The following is a 24,142-nucleotide window of genomic DNA, read 5'->3' as shown; positions in this document are numbered from 1 at the left end:
GGGGGTGAGGGCGTCAAGCTTGGAGGGAAGATAGGGGCAAGGCGGCAGGGCTGGTCGAGAAGGGCGGCGGCTTTGATGTGCGGCGCGACGGCGAAGGGATGGAACGGCGGCGGCGAATGCATCGGCGGCGGCAGATGGATGGATTTGGGGCGAAGGGATGGATCGGCACGGGCATTGCAGCGGGGAAGAGGGCGGCTCTGGGTGGAGCGGCGGCGGCGGCGAAGGGATGAAGGGCGGCGGCGAAGGGAGACCTCGCTCGAGGGCAGGAGTCGTCGATCGCACGTGCGGGCGATAGGTTTAGGTTTTTTTTGTCGCTGGTTAGTTTTCGTAGGTCTTTTTTCGTTGGTTAACCATCGTAGGTCTTTTTTCGGTCATAGGTGCATGGGTGCGGGTTGGGTCTCAGCACGAGGTTTTTTCGGTTCGTGGTGGCTAAGTCGAAGGTAGGAGAAGGTACCAAAAAAACATGAGAGATGGGACGAAAAAAAACTTAGAAGCGAGACTACCAATTGCTCCATTAGGAGTAGAGATTCTGCCTAGCCTTTGCTCCATTCATCACTGTGGGACACCACATATATTAAGCACTGGGAGATGGGCAAAAGAAATGGGAAGCAATCTGCTTCATCAAAAGTGCCGCGTTTCTGGGGTTTTATAGCATGAAATCTCGAAATATACGTACTATTTTGAGAGGGTAAAGTTGTATGCACCACACCATGTGGTATCGTACCAACGCTTCACCTGTGCGTATACGGTAGGCAGATATCGCCCTACTTGATGGTCCCGATTTTCAGTGATACCAGCAGTTCAGCACACACACACACACGGTTGTTGGCTTGTTATTGCTCGCCTGGGCGTGCACAGTTCAATCAGCCTCGTCAGAGCTTTGGTTCTAGGTACAGAACAGTGGTTGTATTTTACGAACGCACAATTCATGTCAGGCTGGTACTCGGACACGATACCGAGATAGGGACATTGATACACTGACAGGCAACGCAAATGCAGTTCCCAGATGCCAAATTGTAAGGCTCTAATCATGTTTGATTGCATGAGGCATTAGACATGGGAAATACTCCCTCTCATCCATAATAATAGATGGCGCAGTTTTAAACTAAGGTCGAAGGGAGTAGATTTTTAGTCCCACTCTTACTTCGTACACCGTGGAAATTAATCCGAGATGGAAACCTGCTCATGGAAGAAATTGGCAGTAGTAGTTCCAAATTGAGAGGCCATGGCAGACATCGGCGAGGCGGAGTCGCACTCTCCGACATTGAGACGGATGGCCTGCAACCCCGAGCACCAAAGGCCGCGTCGTGGTGGATGTGTCGGCCTTCGACCACGACAGATCCATCGAGTCATGTGAGCCGGTGTGCGTCTCATGTTCTACTCTACCTCGTCGGCGATGGCATCAACACTGCGAGGAGTGCAACCAACCGCCGGACATGGGCACGACAGAGCCGGACATGCTCTACTTGATATTAGATTTCACGTGCATGTAATTGTATGGATGTAAGGATTCGTAATCGTAATTGAGGTATCCGTTTGTGGAAACAAGTGTGACCGGTCATTGTCCGTTGAAGGAGTATTTAACAAAAAAACTACCACAATTCATGAAACCGTGTCTAGAAACTACCACTTTACAAATTTGTGCCGAAAACTACCATTTTTTCACTAATCCTTGACAAAAAACTACGAAGTCTGAAAAGAGCCCGATTCGGCTTTTTTAAACGCGTTTCTGACTAGTTGAGCCCACACGTCAGTGTCTATCTTCTTGCTCCTCCTATATCTCTTTTAGGCATTTCAACAAACACCTCGTCTTCGTGCCTCGCGGCAGGGAGCTCGCCGGCGAGGTAGTTGTTGGCGAGGCCCAGCACGGCGGTGCACCCCTCGGCGCACGCGTTTCCCTTCGGGCTCGAGTCGCCGGAGCGAAGGATGGGGGAGCTGTACTTGACGGATTCGCCCCGCCGCGTGAGGGCGGACGCGTCCCGCGGCTCCAGCCTCCGCGCCATCGGAGCGACGCGTCCACCACGACGAGACGACCCGCGGCGGCGCCTCGTCTTCGAGACAAGAGCAGCCATGACCGATCCCGCCGCCGCACCCGTAGTTTGTGCCGCAGCAGAGGTACGCGGCGCAGACCTGGCCGCACCCGCCACACTACAAGCTGCAGTTTTTGCCGCAGCCGCCACAATGCTATGCCGGGGGCGAGGCCTCGAGCTCTCGCTCGGAAGAGCCAAAGCCACGGATTCACGAAGACCCGAGGCTGGAGGAGTTCAAATCGGAGTTGCTCTGTTCCCCGACGAAGTTGGAGCAGCTGGTGATGTCCCGCTCGGGGCCCTCGGCGCCAGCCGGCAAGGCAAGGAACATAAGGGAGCAGCCGGCGCAGGCGGCAAGGAGTAGCAGGAGCAGCAAGCGCGGTCGGGCGCGACCATGGCTGAGCTCGAGCCAGGGCGCGGCGGCGGCCATGACTAGCTCCTCCCCGGGACGGCAATGTGCCACGTCAACGCTTACGTGTGGGCCCAACCAGTCAAAAACGCGTTTAAAAGAGGCAAATCAGGCTTTTTTCAGACATGGTAGTTTTTAGTCAAGGATTAGTAAGAAAATGATAGTTTTCGGAACAAATTTGTAAAGTGATAGTTTGTAGGAACGTTTCCATGAAATGTGGTAGTGTTTTGTTAAATACTCTCCGTTGAAGCGTCCAGACGCGTTCACGAGCTTTTGAGAAGTCGGATTTGGTGTATTCAACTGTAGATGCTTTAACTCCCGTTTCCTATCTCTAATTTTCACGAACCAAACACACTGCAATGCTAGGTTGCTTCTTATTCTCAAAGAGGTTAGGGAAAGACCTATGTATTTACAAGGAGAACTAACTCTCACGACGATCTTGGTCACAAGAATATAGAATATCTGTCCGATTCATCTAACCCATCCGCTTCATCCTCAGTCAGCCTAGCCTCTTGTTCTGATGATGGTAATGGTGCCCTTCCCTCCGGTCCTGATCTTGGTGAGGCTGACGACCGCCTTCCCGGACAGGCCCGGCCGGTTAGTCGACGACACGACGGGGCCGCACGCGAACTGGCCGACGGGGTGCCGCACCGGCCTCGCCGGCCGCTTGAGGATCCTCCGGTTAACATCGTTCAGCGTGTCGCCGTCCAGCACCAGCGGCTTCACCACGGCAAACGGGTACAGCACCCCCTCCTTCCTCCTCCCTGCGCCAGAAAGAAAGAACGAAAAAAAAAACCCGTCGTCAGCCTGCCACCCACGTCAAACAAAAAGATGGCGGCCCATCCTAGAAGCCGGCCACCCCCTGGCGCCGCAGGGCCAGTTCAGCGGCTCAGCTGCACACATGCGCGGGTGCTAATTGCTCGCCGGTCGGCCACACCCACACCCACCTGCCAGCGAGGAGCAGGACGAGGAGGACGCCGGGCCGCAGTTATTGCCGCTGCCGCTGCCGCGCCCTGCAGTAGCCTTTTGCAGCGGTGGCCGGGGAGCAGCAGCAGCCGTGGCGGAGGAGGGTGGCGGGGGCCCTGCCGCCGCTCCACAAGCTTCTCCCTGCCCCGCTGCCGCTGCCGCTGCCGCTGCCGCGCTCCGGCCCCCCTCCCCCTGCCGCTGCCCCCTGCCCGATGCAGCGCCCTCCTCTGCAAAGACAACGCCGCTCCATTTAGCAGTTATTGAACACAGTGTCATCACAGTAGAGCGCGCGCTGCCATCGTCTCAAACTGTATTGGTTGATCATCGGAACATGGCGCTTCCAGTGAATCATGAATGCTCTCATTGGATTTTTGCTGTGCGGTGGTACTACGTAGTGCTAGCTTAAGCTCTGTGCGTGTGTGTGTGCGACGAAATGAGCTGAAAGAAAAAAGAGGGCGTGCGATCATCACCTGAGACAAAGCCGCTGGTCTCCGGGGCCGGGGCCATGGTGCTGAGGTCATGGAGGAGCGCTCCCTCGCCGCTGCTGGGATCCCAGAAGCTCTGCGTTTTTGCGCCGTGCCGAGCAAGAGACAAGCACAAGACGACGGGTTAGAGAAAGGGTGGAGCAGGACAGCATGCCGCTCTCTGCGAGGAGACACGGACACGACTGAACCAGTAGTACTTTCTTTTTCGTGTCCATTAGCGTGACAGTGACGGTGAGGTTACAACCTTTAATTACTGTGCTTGTTGTCTAAAGTAGTTACCCAGGATTAGTAATTAGAGAATATGTGTACTCTAGACGACGTGACAGCAGACACCTAATAATAATAAAGCAAGCAGAATAGCTACTCAGGGTTCGGGTTAAAATTTCAATGTTCGTCGCACGGCCAATGTTGCTGATGAGGTGATGATGCAGCAAAATTTTCAGTAGTGATTAGCGAATACTCGAGCATCTAGCTCCAGCGCCGAGCCATGGCGAGTGGACAATCCTACTACTGCGTCGCTAGAGATCATCATCGGCCATGGGGAGTGGGGCGAGAGCTCACCTGAAGAAGGCACTGCAGGTCCTCGCTTGCCATGGCCGGGCACCGCGGCGGACCCTCCCCCGCAGCCGTCCTCTGCCGCTTGCTCCGGTCGCCCCACTGCGCGATGGCGTCCTCCAGGTAGCCGCCCCCGCCGCCGCCGGTCGACGCCTCCGACGACGACACCGGCGACTCCTCCCCCCCGCCACCTACTGCGCCGCAAACATCCAAGGCTCAGTAAATACCGCCACACCCCACAGCCAATGCCTCTAGAGTTGGTCTAGACTAGACCAGCCACAGTGCCACACGCGCAAGGTCAGCACCATCACGGGCACGCACGCACGCACGTACCGACGTGCGTATGCGTGTGGCGGTAGACTAGACCAGTCTCGCGCGCGTGGCATGGCACGCAGTGAAGGAGTAGGTTTCTTACACGAGGGCAAGCCCGGGAGCGCGCCATGAGTGCCGTCGCCGAGCTGGCACCGCACCAGCTCCTCCCAGTCCCACTCCCACTCCCAGCCCCGGTCCGGGAGAGCGGGCGGGGCTACTACGCGGCGGCCGTCGTGGTGGTGGTGGCGGCTCTGGAGCGCCATGGGCGGCGTCCGGGTGAGGTGGCCGGGAGTGGAGTCGTGGAGTGGAGTGAGTGATGTGGCCTCGCCCTCGCCACTCCTCCCTCCCACGCGGCCGGCGCCGGGGCTTAAATAGGCCGGGCTTTCTCCCTGGGCCGCTGCTTTCGTGGCATGCGCCAAACCAAAAGCCGCGTCCATTTCAACTTGGGCGACGGCGCCTCCATGCAAAGCGGTTTGGATCGTGTTTTTGCTCGGAAGAAGCGGGCAAGCGGTCAATGGGAAAAGAAGGAATAATGATAATAAACGGGCGAGCAAAAGAGTAAAGGGGAAAAGGGTTGATGCATGTTGGCCCGTTCCTCGTGATTCGTTGCGTTTGATTGGCCTTTTCCATCGTCATCGGTGGACGGATGTTTACGGACCCATCGGGTGCGTGCAAAAGTTTTCGAGCTGATCGAAAGCGGAAAGCGAGTTCGATTAAAAATCATGCAAATACGAAACGATTTCCTCTCGCAAAGAAGCTACTAGACTGTTTTTCTTTACACTCAACCCTACGAACGCATGCACATGCATTTCGTAGACAATGAGAGGCCGTCTCCCACCGAATGAACATCGCCAAAAATTGTAAAGTGAATCTGAAATATTTTGAAACGCAAGATCTACAGTGTATATATAGGTTGTGTGATGGGTCATTTTAGAGGGATTTTGCGGCAGGCCACGTTCAGCTCGTCCTTTGTGACGCCGCGGCCGACACTGTTCACGTGAGGGTGGAGTTAAATGTTCCGGGCAGGGTTAAATGTGCCAGGGATATTTGTTTCGTTACATTTTTTTCTTCCCCCCCCCCTCTCTTATTTGCTTGAGGATAAGTTTTGGGCAGCAGCAGTCTGCTGCTGCGACTGCGATCCTAGTACAGCCACTGCGACGATCTCATCATGGATCCATGTACTCCGGAGTACTCGGCGGCCCAGCTACTTTGTTGTTGCTGGGGTTCACATATACATATCCATCGCCAATAATGATCGTCGGATCGGACGGACCACAAGCTTGCTTGGATTGTTTGAAACGTTGCAGAAGTGGTAGTAGTAGTAGGAGTGCTATGGTTATCAACATGCATGCTACGAAATTTTCCTGAATCTAGTCCAGAGAGCAAAACGGGCCGAAGATTTTTTGGTCTTTCGGTGGAGATTGCTTCTGAAAAATGTGTTTTACGGTGGTGCCAAAGGGTTCGGATTTAAGGGAGATCTAGGATTTTTCTTTTCTTTTCTGTTGTGACATAGAAAGATTGGCCTTCTGCCATTGTAGATTTTGTTACCACTTTAAAGATGGATGATGGATTGATTGTACTATCCATGATCAGTCAATCTATCGAAGCGAGGGAAGGATCAAAAGAAGAGCGCTCTGAACTCTCAAGTCTGAATTACTCGTACATCTTAACTTGCATCGAGATGAATGGATCGGCAAAGCGCGGTCCAAAGGAAAAGAGTGACCAAACCATCCTGGGACAGAACGAGCCCCCTAAAGGAGGTCAAAAAAGGGGACCGAAACAGTATATATAGTACTCCCTCCGTTTCTAAATATTTGTCTTTCTAGACATTTCAAATGACTACTACATACGGATGTATGTAGACATATTTTAGAGTGTAGATTCATTCATTTTGCTCCGTATGTAGTCATTTGTTGAAATGCCTAGAAAGACAAGTATTTAGGAACGGAGGGAGTACTTAGCACTGACGCGCATCCATAAGCCGACCGATCCCGCTTTTCCCCCGTGTCGAGGCCGCAGAGAGCTCGTCGATATCCCTTTTCCACCCCCTAATATTTACTCACTCACTCACACAATCATCGATTCTTTTCGCGCAAAAAGGAGCTAAATTTCACCGCTCGCCGGTCATCTCCATATCGATCTACTCCTATCGATCTAGCTCGGCTGCCGTGACCACTCGGGCTCTTCGCTGCGCTGGCTCCTGCAAAGCTGCTGCGTCTCGGTGAAAACGTTGGCGCAGTGGAGTAGGAGTATCTATCTTGCTGCCTTGCCATGGGGAAGCCTTTACCTGCCCAGTTGATGATTGGGCGATGCGTTGGCGCTAGAGGACTGACTGGTAACTAGTGGTGGCGACCTATGTGGAGGAGGGGCAGCGGTAGCGCGGCCGGGGGGAAAGGCCTTCTTGCGCGCTGTGCGGTGCTCTAGATTATCTAGGTGCGTTGTGCCCCCATGTGCTCCGTGCATGGGTGGTGACCGGTGACGGGTGAGCCGGCGATCGTGTCATTTACAAATGGCTACCTACACCGGGCTGTACATGTAGTGCCTTTTGCTGTTGTTTCTGGGGAGCCGCTCACAGTTGTTTTTGACGTTTCTTTCATTCTAAATAGTCCTTCCAACTAATTATCATTGTGAGAGGTGACATGGCCTTTCTAATGGGGATCCGGCTTGCCTGTTCCCTCTTCATGCTCTCATCCGTGCTTCCACCTCATTCTACGGCTATCTTTTTTCTTTTTTTCTTTCTAATCTAATCATCCCTCCCTCCCCCCTCTGATTTTAAGGGGATGGGGCCGGGTCTTAATTTGTTCCAATCAAATCAAGCCACGTATGCGGGAGCACGGATGGGCGCACAAGCGAGGAGCAGGCAAGTCTCATCCTTCTATTGGGGTTGCTTCGATCAGACCACTTGATCCTTCTGTCGTTGACGGATCTTTCGAGATGCTCAGTGGTAGTGTCAACACTCTCGAGATACCATCTTCTTTTGCTCCAATGCACGAAAAAGAAGTTGGAATTTCATTTTTCAAGTCTAGCTCATCATCAGCAACAAAATGTTGTGTCCGGACAGATTTCGTAAGGGCATCGTGATCGTATGGCGATATTTTTTTCGTTTTCTACCATGTTTCCTAACAAAGACATTTTTGCAAGCTAACATAGCTTGCAAAAATGTCTTATATTGTGGGACGGAGGGAGTACTACAGAGTAGTGTTAGCTGAATTGATAAAAGTGGGGCCCCAAACTCGTGGGGCCCTGTGTAACCGTGCATCCTATACATGCGCAGAATACATGCCTGCCTACCTATTATGGCATATCCATAGCTATTCCAAGATATATTGCCTTGCAACTTCCATTTTTTTTACTTTACATGACTTATGTTTCCATTGTCATTTGTTTTACATGATCATATATAGCTGACATGATATTTGTGACTTGACCATTGTTCATCATTGTTTTACATGTTACACTAGATCATTGGTTATGTTCGGATGTCTCCCATTGGGTCTTGGCGTCAGTGTCTATCTAAGCTCTAGGGTGAGCCTTCCCATCGTTTGACGGTGCACTGCCCTTCGAGCCATGGCGAGGGAGCAGAGGGGGTCCCTTCAGCGATGGAACTGGATGGTGATGTTGTGCCGGACGCCCAGGTGATGGCAAAGGCATGGCCTCCATTGATTTCTAGTATCCTCCCCGAGTTGGCCTCCTTCTCTGCGTCGGTCCTCCGATCATGTTGGAAGGCCTCAGTGACTCTTTGTTTTTGTCTTTTAGGATTTCTTGTTGCTCCTGAGCACCCTTATATCATAATGATTTTCTTTCTTTACTGTGATAGTGTTGTGTTGTACTGTTAGTTGTAAGGGCTTCTCTAATTTAAAGCTGGGCGCAGACATTTTTTCAAGAATATTAGTTATTCTCCTTCACTAAATACTTCCTCTGTTCCAAATAATTAATGTTCTAGGTTTGTCTTAAGTCATTTTATTTAGGTTTGACCAAGTCTATAAAAGAATATTCCGACATATACAACCCAAATTACTTTCACATTACATTCATCATAAATTATATATTCATACAATATATATTTGATGTTGTGGATATTAGTATGTTTTTCTACAAACTTGATCAAAGCAAACAGAGTGTGGCTTAGGATAAATCTAGAAATTCATTTTTTTCGAAAGGAGGATGTATTAACAACGAAATATGCACTTGTATTCAAGGTTTCTAAAAAGAAATAATTTTAAGTAATAATGTATGATACCGCTGTAAATATTAGGGCATCTCACGAATCATTTTTCTTCTCCCCACGAGCGACTCTAGCAACTATGGTTTCCACACCTCCCGAGGGCGCTGCCGCCGATCTTCCTTGCTTCCTCCAGCCTTACAGCCATGGAGGCATGGTGGTCGGTGGGTCCCAACCCTCGCCGGTGGGAGGGCTCCAACTCTATTTTTAGGTGTTTTTTCCTGAGTATGTTTGTGGTTTATGTCCTGCTCAGAGGCTGGGGCGGTGGGGGCTCCCTGAAGATGGAATAAGGTTCTCCTCGCCTAGCCCTTGTCCAGCGGTGCGTTTAGCGTCATCGAAGGGCGTATGGAGGTGTGCCTCCAGCGAATCTCGCGGGACTCGGCCGGTGTTTGTCTTCGGTGGGTCTAAATGGATTCCGTATTCGTTCGTTTGTGCTTGTGTAGTCCTTCCGGTCTACGCTTCGCATCATCGGTGACAGTTGCTATTCGTGCGCGATGGTCATTTGGGGTCTTAGCAGGATGACTTTTTTTTGAAAAACCCCTCCATGTATTAATTAACTTAAAATGTTCATACAATCATTCGTTACAAACTTTGCCACGCAGGGCGGAACAGAATGAAACATAATACCATCAGAACTATTATCAAAACTAAACTTTGCAATCTCATGAGCCACCATATTAGCCTTCCTGTTGATCTTAGAAATCTATAAATTCACCAACAACTTTGAGACATCTACAGCTTCCTTCTTTAGATCAACAAGGGATGATCTGTCCACATATTCTTTACCAAAAACGGAGGCTACAAACGAACAGTCAGTTTCCAAAATGACGGGCATGTCTAGAGTCATACCAATATATAGGCCGGACAAGGACGCTCTCAGTTCCGCTTCCTCAACGCTGTAGCAAGTACCAATATAATCCCAGGAGGATAGGATCACTTGTCCACGGTGATTTCTAACAACCACCCCCACGCTCGCAGCTTCAATGACCTCCACAAAACTTGCGTCGACATTAATCTTATAGACGTCTGGGGTAGGTGGCCTCCAAAGAGTAACCTGCCTCTCAATGTTATTGGTTGGCTGAAGATCCAACTCCACTTGCTTCCCCTTACTGCATATCTCCACCTGCATTTTAGCAAGACAAGACGAGAAAGATGCCCAATAATTTTCGACAAAACTTACCGAGGCTGAGATGGATTCCATTCCCTTACCAAAGATCAAATCATTCCTCAAGTGCCAAGCTCTCCAAAACATGAATATAGTTTGCTCACGAACGGGCGTAGTTAACTGGTCAATAGAATAAGGAACCAATCCGGTCCAGAATATTTGAAGGTCTCCTCCGCTGGTAATTTCCAAACTTCCTTCAGAGCCATGCGGAACGCACGAGCCTTGGGACAAACCACCAAAGCATGGAAAATACACTCATCATCAATACCACATATTGAGCATGTACCTAGAGTAGTTTGATGATGTTTAACCCTATTGAGTTGAACCGCCAAACTATTAGAAGCAGCCCTCCAGGCAAAAATTTTAATTTTTTGGGGGACATTGGCATTCCAAATAATATTCCAGAGCGTCCTATCCCCATTTATGGCATCACTGGAATTGCCAGAAACACTCCTCGGCTCTTTAAGATTCAGAGCTAGTCTATACGCACTCTTCACGGAGAACAAGCCACTTTTCTCGTGGTGCCAAGCAATAAAGTCTCCCTCGCCCACTCGAAGAATACGGAGCTTTAGGATTTCCTCTGCATCATGAATATAAAATAGATGCCTTATCAGGTTCTCATCCCAACTCCTGGTTGCACTCAAAAATAACTCGGAAACCAATTTGATCCTAGTTCTGCTCTTTTTACCACAAATTTGTAGGCCAGATTCCCTAGGGATCCAATTATCCCTCCAAATATTTATACTAGTCCCATCGACCACTCTCCAAATAATGCCTTTTTTAGCAATTCAAGGCCATGCATAATTTCTTGCCAAGTAAGGGAAGTAGCTTGAGGGAATACCGTATCAATAAGGTGCCCATGAGGATAGTATTTAGCTTTCATCACCTTAGCACACAGAGAGTCCGGAAAAACCAAAAGACGCCAAGCTTGTTTCGCCAGGAGTGCTTGATTAAAAAGCCAAAGATCACGAAAGCCCATACCCCCTTCGCTTTTTGGTCTCGTCATCTTATCCCAAGCCAGCCAATGCGTTCTTTTCCTATTCTCTTCATCGCCCCACCAAAAATTCCTGATAATCTGGGATAACTCCTCACACAGTGAAGCGGGGAATTTAAAAATACCCATTGCAAACACGGGAATAGCTTGAATAACAGACTTGATCTGGATTTCTTTCGCTCCGCTCGAAGCATATTTTTCAATATAATCTGAAACCCGCTTGAGCACCTTATCTTTGGTGGATTGAAACTTACCTGCCTTCATACGACCTTCTGGAATAGGCAAGCCTAGATATTTATCCTCAAAACCATCAATCGTGATTTTAAGGATAACCAGAATAGACACCTGGTCTTCCATAGAACAATTTTTGCCAAATAATATGGAGCATTTATCCGGACTTAATAGTTGGCCAGTTCCCTCCTCATAAGCCGACAAAATGCCTTTAATATTCAGAGCTTGCTCCAAGTTACCCTTAAAAAACAGGAGACTATCATCTGCAAAAAGGAGATGAGATATACCTGGGGCATGTCTGTTTAGCCGGAACTCTTGAATAGCCCCTCTTGCCGAAGCATCATTAAGTAGCAACGGCAATGCTTCAGCCACAAAGAGGAATAAGTATGGTGATAGTGGATCCCCTTGCCTGAGACCACGAGAAGGATGAAAAGGCTCTAACAGCTGGCCATTCAAACGCACAGCAAACTTCACAGTGGTAACACAAGACATGATCCACTTAATCCATGTTGGAGCAAAACCATACGCTTGAAGCATTCTTTCCAAGAAATTCCAATCGACACGGTCATACGCTTTAGCGAGATCCAACTTATATGCACAAAATTCACCACGGCTATCTTTTAACGTATTTAAAGAGTGCATACATTCAAACGCGATAAGTGCATTATCAGATATTGATCTTCCAGGGATGAATGCACTTTGGGTAGGAGAAATCATACCATCTAGCAGAGGTCTTAGTCTGTTGACCAGGCACTTAGAGATAATCTTATAAATCACATTACGAAGACTGATTGGACGGAAGTCTTTTATGGACTGAGGATTCTTCACCTTAGGAATAAGAACAATAGTTGTATCATTTATCCCTTCAGGCATAGTTCCAGAAATAAAAAATTGCTGGATGGCACGAACAATATCCTCCTTAAGCAGCCCCCAATTTCTTTGAAAAAACCTGGCAGGAAATCCATCTGGCCCCGGGGCCTTTAACGGCCCTATTTGGAATAGGGCATCGCTGATTTCTTGCTCAGAAAATGGCTTACAAAGATCCTCATTCATTTGATCAGTCACCAATGGTTTCACAAGAGAAATGATACGGGACGGATTAACCACAGAATCACAGGAATAAAGATTCTTGAAAAAATCATTAATGATACCTTTTATTTCATCCATATCCTGAGAGAGAGACCCATCTCTTCTTTTGATGGCAGAAATATTATTTTTCTTCGCTCTCCAAGTGGCCTTCCTATGAAATTTTTTTGTGTTCCTATTTCCCCATTTCATTTTATTCAGACATGATCTCTGCTTCCACATAATTTCTTTCTTTAACAGGAGCTCATCCATTTCCTTTAAAATTTTCTTCCTTTCTACTATTGCTTTATGATCACTTCTGTTAAACAACACACTTAGTCTTTTGCGAGCAGATTCAAGTTTTTTTTGGCAAATATCCAATGTGAACCTGACTCCAAAGAGACTTCATCAACTTGTCCAGATTATTGGCAACATCTCCCAGATTATTGACTCTAGCATTATTATTCCAACACGAATCAATCTGTACTTGCAGCTCCGCATCTTCCCTCTCCCAATACGCTTCATATTTCAAATGTTTAATAAATGTGCCAGAACAAGGAGCTCCCATCAATTCAATAAGAAGAGGGCAATGATCTGTCCTGGAACTGATAATATGTGTTACCTTGCAGTCAGGATGACTTTTTAACTGTTTACTACAACATACATCAAGAATTGCCCGGCTTCGATGAGGAGGGACGATGACGGTGACGCGCCTTCGGCTTGCTCCAGTGCTTGTGGTTGTCGCTAGATGATTTATGAACCTTGTGTAATTTCAGTTACTTCTATTGTTCTTTGTATTATCACGATGTTTGATGAATAGATTAATTTTTTTTCTAAAGAAAATAGTGGGGCATATACGAGTTGCCTAAAAATCGACCGTTGCTTTGATCATCATGCAATCGTTGATCCATGTGGGCAGAGCACGGGGAGATCAGCTCGTCCATGGCGGCCGGCGAGCACATTACATATACGTGGGCGTCTGTATGCCCCGCTCCTCGAACTGATCCGAAGCTCGAGGTGGCAAGCCGGAGAGTCAGAAATTTCAGAGATCCCAATTCAAAACACATCAGCGCCAGCGAGGGCGTGCAGTAGGGTTATTTTGCCAAGATATTCGCGCATTCCAGTGCGATAAATTATTGGTGTGCTCCTGTGCGAACACTTTCACCTCCCATGAGCAGTAGAGCACGCTGCCCTTTTGACATTGACACAGCCACGGCACACTGGCCGAAGAACAGTGTCCCCTTAACGGCCTAAGCATCTGGTTCTCACCAACTCCACTATGCTGTTGTACTGCTGCACGATGATGAGCTTGTTGCTCGTTTACAGCACAAGTAATCTGTTCTTTGGCATGATGCTGCTCATCTTAATTAGATGCTGCAAGTGTGCATGGGACAGATGGCAGCAAGTCGGAATGGCATGCTCTTAGAGGTTAGAGCTACTACAAGCTTGCAAAATTCATGAAAAGGACTCGGAATCCGACTCTATCTGAGCTCGACCAGCAGCCAAAGCACTTGCGCCCGGACAAATTTCAAAACATGTCGGCTACCGCATCGCATCGTATCATTCCAGGTCAACTGTTGGCAAGCGCTGAAGCCACAGCACCGAGGATTGAATTTGCAGGGCCACCCAACGGGGTCCCTGTCTACAACATCACAAAAAGTTAAGAGGTTTCGAATGCCACTGCAGTCTGCTGGTCGCCATGGACGTCCTTACAATGATTGGCCCCTCTCGACGCTCCACAGTGGCATATCACGCAATCGGAGGACGCGGCACGGCGAGGGGGCGACACATGAGCCCCATCCTCGGTTTCCTTTTCGGCACCGGGCGGCCCCGGCCGCACCGCACACCGGTCAACCGCGTGGGGCGCGAGCTCCGCATTGACGGCAAAGGCGATCGACGGCAACGGTGCAGCTACAGTGGTGGTAGTACGGCGCGCGCACGTCGCCGCCGCGGCTGCCGGCTGCTGCCGGAGGGCGATCGGTGACCGGCGATCGGCAGGGTGAAATCGCGCGCGGTTCACCTGTCAGCTTGTCTTGCGCGGGTGGGCTATCGCGGTGAAAACCGAGCCTGCAAACGAAACGGTTTCTGCATGCGGACTGAGCCGTGGCACGTGCGAGTGCGAGGCTGGTGGGAGAGACACCAGACCGAGTGGCGATGCATGGCCATGGCGAACCGACCGATTTGGCGCGAAGAGTCGGACGCTTGAGGACGAAGACGTGAGACGAAAAGCACGGCGAGTGAGTACACCAATCGAAGCGTCGCGAGCTGAGCTTTGGAGCCTGAACCAGCCTGTTTGCTCCCGCCGTTCAAATATAATGGGGCTTTTACACCCACAGACATGGTAGATACTTCATGCCATGGGTTGCCGGCTTGTTTTCGGAAAACGGGAGGAATGGATGAATTGTTTGTATTTTTTTAGGGTTAAGACTAACTTTATTCATCAAAAGCCACATGGAGTAGGATACAGTCACATGGTTGGTCAACCCACACGTGTCGCTAGAGAAAGAGAAAATCTTGCTAAACTATGTGCTTCAACATTCACTGGCGGAGCTAGACAAGATATTTTGAGGGGGCTAAGCATAACATAAGGATGTTTGGAGGGGCCAGAAAACTATATTATCTTAATTTAACCCCTCTCAAAAAAAATCCCTGTGTATTTTTCTCAAGGCTGGGGGGCCATGGCACCTGCAGGAAGCAACATAGCTCCGCCGCTGTCCACATTGACACTATGACTCATAAAAATAAAGTTACAATAAAAACAAAAGATCTTAATTTTATCTCTTGAATAATGGCACCGTTTTTCCCTGGACTGCCCTTTCTTAAGTCCTCCACCACCTGTTTTACATCTGAAGCAACTATGATTTTTTTTTTGAGACATAGCAACTATCAATTGTTTATTTTTAGCAAAGACAACCAGGCTTTATTGATTTGTGTTAACATTTACAGGTATTAGAAAAGCATCATGGGGTATACCCAACCAAATATGTCTCCCCTGAGGTAGGGCAGTACCAAGCCTAGCTATCTTATGAGCTTTATACTTAGTTGCTTGAAATTCATGCACAAAATTACAGGAAATAAAAGATCTTTCTCTTTGTTTTATTTCCCTAATGATCCCTCCAAAGACACCGCCGGCACCATCCCGGATTCCATTGACCACTGCCTTGTAGTTAGATGCAATATGAAGATGCTGCAACCCCAGGTTTCCTGCAAGTGACAAAGCATCCTTGCATGCTATTGCTTCTAAAGTAGCCGCATCAACCATCCCTTGGATCACAAGCACTGAAGAGCCCAGGCAAGAACCGTCTCTGTCTCAACAAATGGCTGCTGCGGTGTCTCTGTTATGATCTATTTTATACACCTGCATCAACATTCAATTTAACAAAATCCATCGGTGGAGGGACCCATCTATTCCTTTTAACAACCGAAGATGAAGCTGGTTGTTGTGTAGTTTCTCTAATCTGGTCTAACTCAAAGATGAACCTCGTAATAAAAAGGTGAGTGGATAGATGCTGGATTTACTATGAATTGTTGAAAGATCCCTATAAATTCTTTGGCCCGTCAAATGCTAGTTATGGGCCGCGACTGGCTTCACGAGGAAGCCTCCAAGCCGATATTATGCGCTGCGAAAGCCTCATTTGGATCTGCAGAGTGCTATTAGCCTCCTTTGTATTTTGAGTCAAACTTTGACCATATATTTGACTAGCAAAATGTTAGTACATGTCACCACGTACGTACAACAAGAGAAAACCTACTCCAACACCTAGAGTGGGTTATATAACCGGTAGGCTGGGTTCGCGGGGTCGTTGGTTTGATAAGGCGAAATACCACGCCGACCGCAGGCTGGTACTTGTGAGAGGGCGCTGCTAAGTATTGCTTGTTGCGGGCAAGACAACTCGCGTCACCTAAAGCCCCCACTAGATCTCTAGCATGGTGGGCCAGCCAATTAGGGTGCCCCGCTCTGGCTACCGGCTGCAGTCGCTCACCTATTAATCCGAGTTTTTTCCTTCCTTTTCTCACAAACTAAAAAATTTGATGAATGATTTATGATTTTGAATAGTTAAAATTTTTGGAAAAAGTTTATGATTTTTTTAGAAAACATGAACTAAAAAGTTTATTAGTCTAAAAAGTGTTAATTATATTGAAGAATGAACTCAAAATGTTGAATACAAATTATTTTTAAACATGAACAATTTTTTACAACTTTTGAACATTTTTGGAATTTGTGAACAATTTCTAAAAAATGAAACATAATTTATGAAATTTCCAATATTTTTTGAAAATGTGAATTTTCTAAAAAAAATCAAGAAAGTTTTTTTGAAAATGTGAGAAAATTTTGAAAATGAGAATATTTTTTGAAATTTGGAACAAGTTTTGAAAAATATGATTTTTAGATTCCCCAAATATTTTATTTTTGAAAATTATTGCAATAATTTTTGGAATATGTACTTTTTTCCAAAATGAATAATTGTTTAAATTAAGAACAATTTTTGAATATGTGAACAAAATTTGAAAAACAGGAATAGCCTCTTTTTCAAATTCCAGACTTTTTTGTTAAATCCCTCTCAATATGTTTAGAAATTCTGAAAATGTTTTTTTTAATTTGTGATTTTTTAAAGAAAGGAAAAAGGGGAAGGAAAAAAAGAAAAACCAGGAAAAGAAAAATAGTTGAGGAACATTCTAGAGCGTTATCAAAACCAGTCGGGAACCTTGGTTCCTTTTTTTAACGCAGTACAGACACAAGCGCTCATACGTATGCACATACACTCACACATATGAACGCACATACGCGTAACCTACCCTTATGAGCACCTTCGAGGAACTGAATCGACATATCATCTTGAGATTTACGAAGTCATCGTAGACGCCTCGTTATCGACCGGAATGATTCCTCCCACTAAAAGCGCATCGCCGAAAATTCTGAAATAAATCCAGAATAATGCAAGCACCAAAACTTGGTTTCTAAAACCAGTTGTCACAATTGCATGCTTCGGTTATAATGATCGGGCCCATCTTCCTGGCGTATTGCGCGATTGCAGCCTTAACGCCCGCAATGAGCGATACACAATATTTGTGCTGGTAAGCGGACGGGGAATTGCTCTCTTATGACGGATCCTAATTATCGCGTAGGTCGGTGCATAGTCAGCGAACACATGCCTCTCCCAACCATTTCCTGTTTGTTTCCCACAGGTTTTTTTTTTGAAACGGAGGCAAAAGATTTGCCTCATATATTAAATAAGGAAAGAAGAGTTTGTTACAACACACACTCAGGACACGGCATGACAATTATTCTCGCAATAAAAAATACCCTAACTTCTTTGCTCCGACGGTGATCCATAGGTTTCCCACAGGTTTTTGGAATTTTCTATAATCTTCCACAGGTGAGGGGCCGCATGTTTGTGTGCTATCCCCTCCGCACGTCACTAAGTAGGTAGAGCAACTAACCAAGGGGTAACCCCGTGCGGAGCCCCGCAAGGGCATTTGTGATGGCCTACGTGTCGCGTGTTGGGCACTCTCTCAAGATTTAGGTTTAATTTTTCTGTACGTGTTTTCTTATTTAACATGGTTTCTTTTCCCTCGGTTTTGAATTAAAAAAGTCAAAAAAAATATTTTTGCGTGTAAATTATTTCTCTTCTCGTGGAGGCACAACTTTAGTTTTCCATAGGAGGCATAGATTTTCTTCTCGTGGAGGCATATGTTTGCTTCCATGAGAGACATCTCACAAAGGAAAAACATATTTTTTTGGCTTCCGCAGGATGCAGAGACTTGCTTCTCATGGAGACACATGTTTGCTACCACGAGAAGCACAACCGTGCCTCTCGAAAATGATAAAAAAATCCGTGTTTATTTTGCTTCTGCGGGATGCATATATTTGCTTCTTATGGATGCACATATTTGTTTTACGAGAGGTACAATTGTACCTCTTTGAAAAGGGAAAAAAGAGCAGAAAAAACCGTGCTTCTGACTCAGATTTTTTTGTTTAATTTTTCTTGGGTTTTTTTCGTATTTTTTCTAAATCTATTAACATGGGATCTAGTTTCGAAGATAGCGATGCGAGAAATTAAAAGGTGAAAACGATTCGGAATTTGGACACATGGTTTAAAAGATGTTTAAAGAAAAGAATCTACGGAAAAAGGATAAACTCGCAGGTGATAACAAGTGGTGCACTTGTCGCAATCTGGGAAAGTGAGAGTGACATTTGCAAGGGCTAACCCTCAGTTAGTGATTTCGCTAAACAGGTGGACTCACGGTTTGGTCTTCTGGGCCTACCGAGTACACATTTACTCTTTTTTTTTAGAAAGAAGGGTACACATTTAATTATGCGCCTTCCACCTTTAACAGAGCAGCAGGAGGAGCTTCAGAGGAGCTTCATGGGCAATAAATAAAAGGCCACCCGTACAAGATTCCACAATTAATGCCCTCTACGGCTCTAAAAGTCAAGGCGACGCTGAAGTAAGTCCTAATGTCTCAGCCCAATTAAGAAAATGTTTTTTTTCATTGTGGAAAAATGTTCTAAATTTTATATGTTTATTAAAAAAGCGGTCATGAATTAAAAACGGTACTTCGAAGTTAAAAAATTTCCATTAGAAAAAACTATTCACATATTTGAAAAAATGTGTCAGATTTAAAAAAATGTACTGAATTACAAATAATGTTTGAAACTCCCTGTTTGATGCGTTCTGTGTCAAATAGGGTGCGATTCGCATAGCAGGCAGGGATCTGAACCGACCCATTTAGCAGCTTCAGCTACCGCAATTTTCAAAATCACATAATTAAAAAATTCAACACATTCAAAAAATGTACAGATGTTCACAATTTTTTAGATGCTCCAAATTTCGAAAATTGTACGGATTTTTAATTTTTTTTATTTTTCTAAAAATTGCAGATGTTCTAGAAAATGTATCAAAATTTCTTAAAAATCCTATAAGTAATTTTTTTTAAAAAAATACTGATAGGTCTTTCGGACTGAGCGGGCGCATGGTTACTTATAGGCCTTCACCTTAACGAAGCCTCAGAACGAGTTTCATGGGCCATAAATAATAGGCCAGCCCTTCATGATTCCACAATTAATGCCCTCTCCGGCTCGAAATGTCAAGACGACGCTGAAGCAAGAGTCAATGGCCGGCCCAACTTATCCGTGAGTTTGTTGTTTCATATTTCTGTTTATTTTATTTTGGAAAAATGTTTAGTATTTTGAAAATTTTGCTTCCGCAAAATCTTCATAATATTTTCAGATTTAGTTGAATTTGAAAAATTGTTCAAAATTTTAAAAAATAAAATTAATAAATTTGAAGAAATCTTTTACAGTTCAAAAAAATGTTCCAATTTTCCAGAAATACTAACAAATTTGAAACAAATAGCGTATACCAAAAATATTGTCATTGTATAATTAAGAAATTCACTAATTATTAGAAACATTGTTCAATGTATACCAAAAAAATATGTTCATTGTATAATAACAAAAGTTCACTATATTCTAAAAAAGTTTAGTGTGTTTAAAAACAATCTTCAGTGTATATTACAAAAACGTTCAGTTTGTACTAACAAAATGTCCATTGTTTATTAAAGAATTGTTCATCGAGTATAAAAAAAAATACAAATCCTAGTTTTTTTAGAAAACATGAAAAATTCTATGAAAAATTCTGGATTTTTTTTAAAAAGCAAACGTCTTTTAATTTGTGACGAAATCTTTAAAGCAGGGGATTTTTTTGTAATTTTTAACAATTTATGAATTATTTTAATTCTGAACAAAATTTGAAAGCATCAACATTATATTAATTTTCCGTGTATTTTTGAAACAAAATTTTATAAAAATTTAAGGAAAACAATGGAATTCCAAACATTTTATAAAAGTGGGAACTTTTCTTTGGAAAAGTAACTTAAAAAACACAAACAAAAAACCAAAAGGAAAACTAATAAGAAGAAACAAAAGGAATAAAGAAATATGAATAAAAAGGAACAAATGTACAATAGAAAAAACAAACAAAAACAAAAAAGCTGCAACATCAAACGGTAGGCCGGGCCTTCCCAAGTCGCTCGCGTGCGGGCGTGGCACCCGATAGTTGACGCCAACTAGGTTTTGTTGGCTCAAATCCTTCTTATGAAATTCAGTGGTCATACTAAGAAGATGGAATTGAGAGGTCCTAACCAAAAGAATGAGAAAAAAAGAAACCTTTATGATATTTTTTCGACAACGGAGAGGAAATAAGTGAAAGGCAAGTTAGATCTGTATGTAGAGGCCATGAACTTAGGGTATCTCCAGCCGCGCCTCCAATAGGCCTTCCTCAGGCGATTTTGTCGTGCCGGCGCCAAAAAAACGGCCCAGTCGTGCCCCCAGAAGCCCGTTTTTCGCCGGCTCGGGCCAAAACTGGTGCCGGCGGACCCAGGCCGAACCCGGCGCCCTGGGGGCGCTTGGGGAGCCGGCACAAGCGGAAAAGACGCGTGGGCCCGCCCTGGCGGCGACCCGAGGGCCTTTTCCCGCCGCTTCTTGACGCTTTTCCCTCGCATCTCCTCCGCTCGCTCGCCTTCCTCCCGCCATTCCCTCTCTTTCTCCCGCCAAACCCCCTCCAGCTCGCCTTCCAGTCACCGCCATGCCGCCGAAGAAGTACGCCATGCCGCGCGCGGCGGCAACCACGACTGGCACCGTGGCCCAGCCGAAGCAGAGGAAGCCGAGGGCGCCGCCATCAAAGCCATCGGGCATGTCGAACGCCGAGTGGAGGGTGGAAGTTCAGCGACGCGATGCAGTCACCACCGACCGGCGGAACAGGGCCATTGCCAAGAAGCCCCGCGACAACGCGGCGCGTGCGGTGGCGTCTTCCTCATCGGTCGACCACGCGGGGATGACGAATCCACCCGTCGTCAGCCACGCCCAGTACGCGCCCTGGGGACAGCAAGGCGTCAGATCTCCATGGGGATCGTCGTCGTCCGGCTACGCCGACGGCGACGCGCACGGGGGGTTCAACCCAAACGTGACCTTCCGCCATGGCCACCCCGTGACGCGCACACCCTCGCCCGCCTTCGTCGGCGTGCAGTACCCTCCATACAACTACTCGCCGCCCGCCGCCTACGCGTCCACACCGACGCCCCATCTCCGCCGTGGGCCGCTGCCCTTCTCACACCTCAGCGACACGGACGACACAGGAGCCGACATGGATGACATCATCGCGACAGGATCGACCGCGACCGCCACGTCTCCCAGGTTCACCACCCAGGACGAGGTAGTGGATCTCAGCGGTGACATGAAGGCCGAGCTCGGCTACGTCTACGGCGAGGACACGCACGAAGCGCAGGAACCCGAGGAGGAGGACGAGGACGAGGAGAAGGAGGAGGAGCCAGCTCCTGATCCGACGAAGGGGCGCCAGAAGAAGAAGCGGGCGGCTAGAACAGGCGAAGCGCGCATCAAGTGGACATCCAAGGAGGAGGAATGCCTCGCCGAAGCATGGAAAGTTGTCTGCCTCGACCCGACCACCAGCATGAACCAGAGCTTCGAGACGTACTGGGACCGCATCAAGGCCGAGTTCGACGAGCGGAAGCTCGTCGACCCGTACTTCAAAGGCGTCTACATGCAGCTCGGCTCCAAGGCGATGGCGAACCATCGGGGGCGTATCCAGTTGGCGTGCAACAAATGGCATGGAATCGTCGAGGAGGTCGCGGCTCGCCCGGAGAGCGGCGCTAGCGTTGAGGATCAGGTACGCACGCCGTTCGCCCGCATCTCTTCGTCGTCAACGCCCGCCGCCCGCCAACTGTTTGATCCTCCGCGCAGCTGCTGCGTATGTTCACCATGTATCGGCGTGACAACCAAGACGCCAACTTCAAGCACCTCCACGTCTACAAGCGCATTGACAAGTGCGAGAAGTGGGCGGAAGTCCGACGTACCCTCGACAAGGCCAAGAAGACATACAAGCCGGACGCGACGACTCCGGGCGCGTCAGAGGGACGGCCGGACGGCCACAAATTGGCAAAGAAGGGGAAAATGCCGACGCGGCAACCGCGCGAGTGTAGGAGTCCATCGAGCATTGCCTCGCTGACGCCCAGGCCCGGGCCGTCCTACGTGAAGAGAAGACCGAGGCGCGGTGGTCGTCGCTGATGAAGAACGGCGCCATCAAGCTCGACCTGCTCCGAACGAACGTCGCCACAAAGAAGAGGAACACCGACATGGCTTTTCTGATGGGCGGGGCGGACATGCTCCAGAGAAACGACGAGCAGCTCAGGGCGTGGTACATGGTGGAGCGCGGCCTCATCCTGAATCAGATGCAGACGGCAACGCCGACGACGCCGACGACGCAAGCTCCCGCGCCCACGACCGCACGGACGCCAAGCCCGAACGACGCCTCTACATCGCCGTCCAGCAGTGCCGAAGCCGCGCCGACACAGCCCAGCACCGAAGCAGCTCCGACACCGCCGAGCCCGCGCACGCCGACTCCACCAACGCCTGGAGCCAACCCCGCCGAGTGAATCATTGCGCACGCGAACTTGCGGCGTGCAACGCTTTGTTTTTTGTAACACCAGACTACGTCCGATCGCCGGATTTATGGCATCTTTTGAGAACGGGAACGATCAAGTTTAAATTTCCCGCATCCTGGGGCCGGCGCTTGGGGGCGTGACTGGAAGCTAGGTCGTCCCCAGGAGCCGAACTAGCGCCGGCACGCTCCCAAGCCGCTCTATTTAGGCGCCCTGGAGGGCCGAACGGCTGGAGATGCCCTTACACCGAAAACTCATGCTCTACAAAACACACTAGTAGCGTAGTAAGACTCAACAAACACAGAAGGGCCAACCCAAGCCATCGCCGCAGAAGACCTCTTCTATATCGTGCCAACCCACTAGACAATCCATAATTGATATATCCACTGGGAGGCAAAAATACATCAACAAGCTCTTGAAACTATCATACGAGATGACTCGATGAAAGCACAAACAGTGTCGTGGACGTGCAGGTCAGATAGGTTCTGGCTGGAGGCGGGTGAAAAACGGTTGCGCACAGGCGATTTGTGGTAACCTCGCACTTTTGTGGCTGCCGCCCGTGTGCCACATATTTGCCGCATGCAGAGCCATTTGTTGGGCTGCCCATTTTATTTTATTTTGCAAAAAAATGGTATTGGGCTGCTGTTGGAGGACTGTTTTTTGCCCCTTCATGCCCTAAAAACGCCCTGTACCCAATAGTAAGGCAGCGGCTGAAGATGCTCTTACCTTTTCGATAAAGAAAATATATTAATATCGCGAAGATACCAATTACATCAAGCCTCTGCAACAACGCAATGTCGTAAAGACATTGGGGATGCACACAACAAATAATAATAATAATAATAATAATAAGATCATGTTACAATGATCAATTCCTTGTAGCTGGAACCACCACCTAGACAACACCTGAAGTCCAAATTCGTCAAAAGCGATGCCTCTAAAAAGAAAACAATGCACAAGCACCGTCATCGCCCGATCCTATATCTTAGGTTTTCATCTTGGAGAAGATCCATGCTTCCAAAACAATGCCTTCAATAAGGTCACTGCTAGACTCAATCAATTAAGGCCAGACCTTGGGTTTTCGCCCTGAAAGTTAAGACTCTGTACTCCGCTTGTGTTGCCGCCCCCACTTGCCGATGCCACTGCTACGAATCACGAATCACCAAGCAGAGTCCTCATCGCCACGAAGACTCGATCTGCCATTATAAGGCCTTAGACCTCAGCCACCATGCCGTTCTTTGTCACTGTCTTCA

General features: G+C 47.6%; 1 protein-coding gene across 1 annotated transcript; it reads right to left on the bottom strand.

Annotated features, from left to right (window-relative positions):
* Positions 1 to 2,729: 2,729 nt before the first annotated feature.
* On the bottom strand, positions 2,730 to 5,191 carry LOC119315992 (PR domain zinc finger protein 8-like). Its single transcript, XM_037590404.1, has 5 exons — positions 4,858 to 5,191; positions 4,449 to 4,657; positions 3,873 to 3,963; positions 3,384 to 3,629; positions 2,730 to 3,200 (listed from the first exon to the last, which is right to left on the bottom strand). Exons 1-5 carry the CDS (start codon positions 5,189 to 5,191, stop codon positions 2,941 to 2,943), a joined length of 1,140 nt encoding a protein of 379 aa, XP_037446301.1. The 3' UTR covers positions 2,730 to 2,940.
* Positions 5,192 to 24,142: the final 18,951 nt, after the last annotated feature.

The sequence above is a fragment of the Triticum dicoccoides genome, chromosome 6A, assembly GCF_002162155.2.
Source record: "Triticum dicoccoides isolate Atlit2015 ecotype Zavitan chromosome 6A, WEW_v2.0, whole genome shotgun sequence".
NCBI lineage: Eukaryota > Viridiplantae > Streptophyta > Magnoliopsida > Poales > Poaceae > Triticum > Triticum dicoccoides.
The sequence above is the reverse complement of the archived record's forward strand: the minus strand, read 5'-3'. Positions and strand labels throughout refer to the sequence as shown.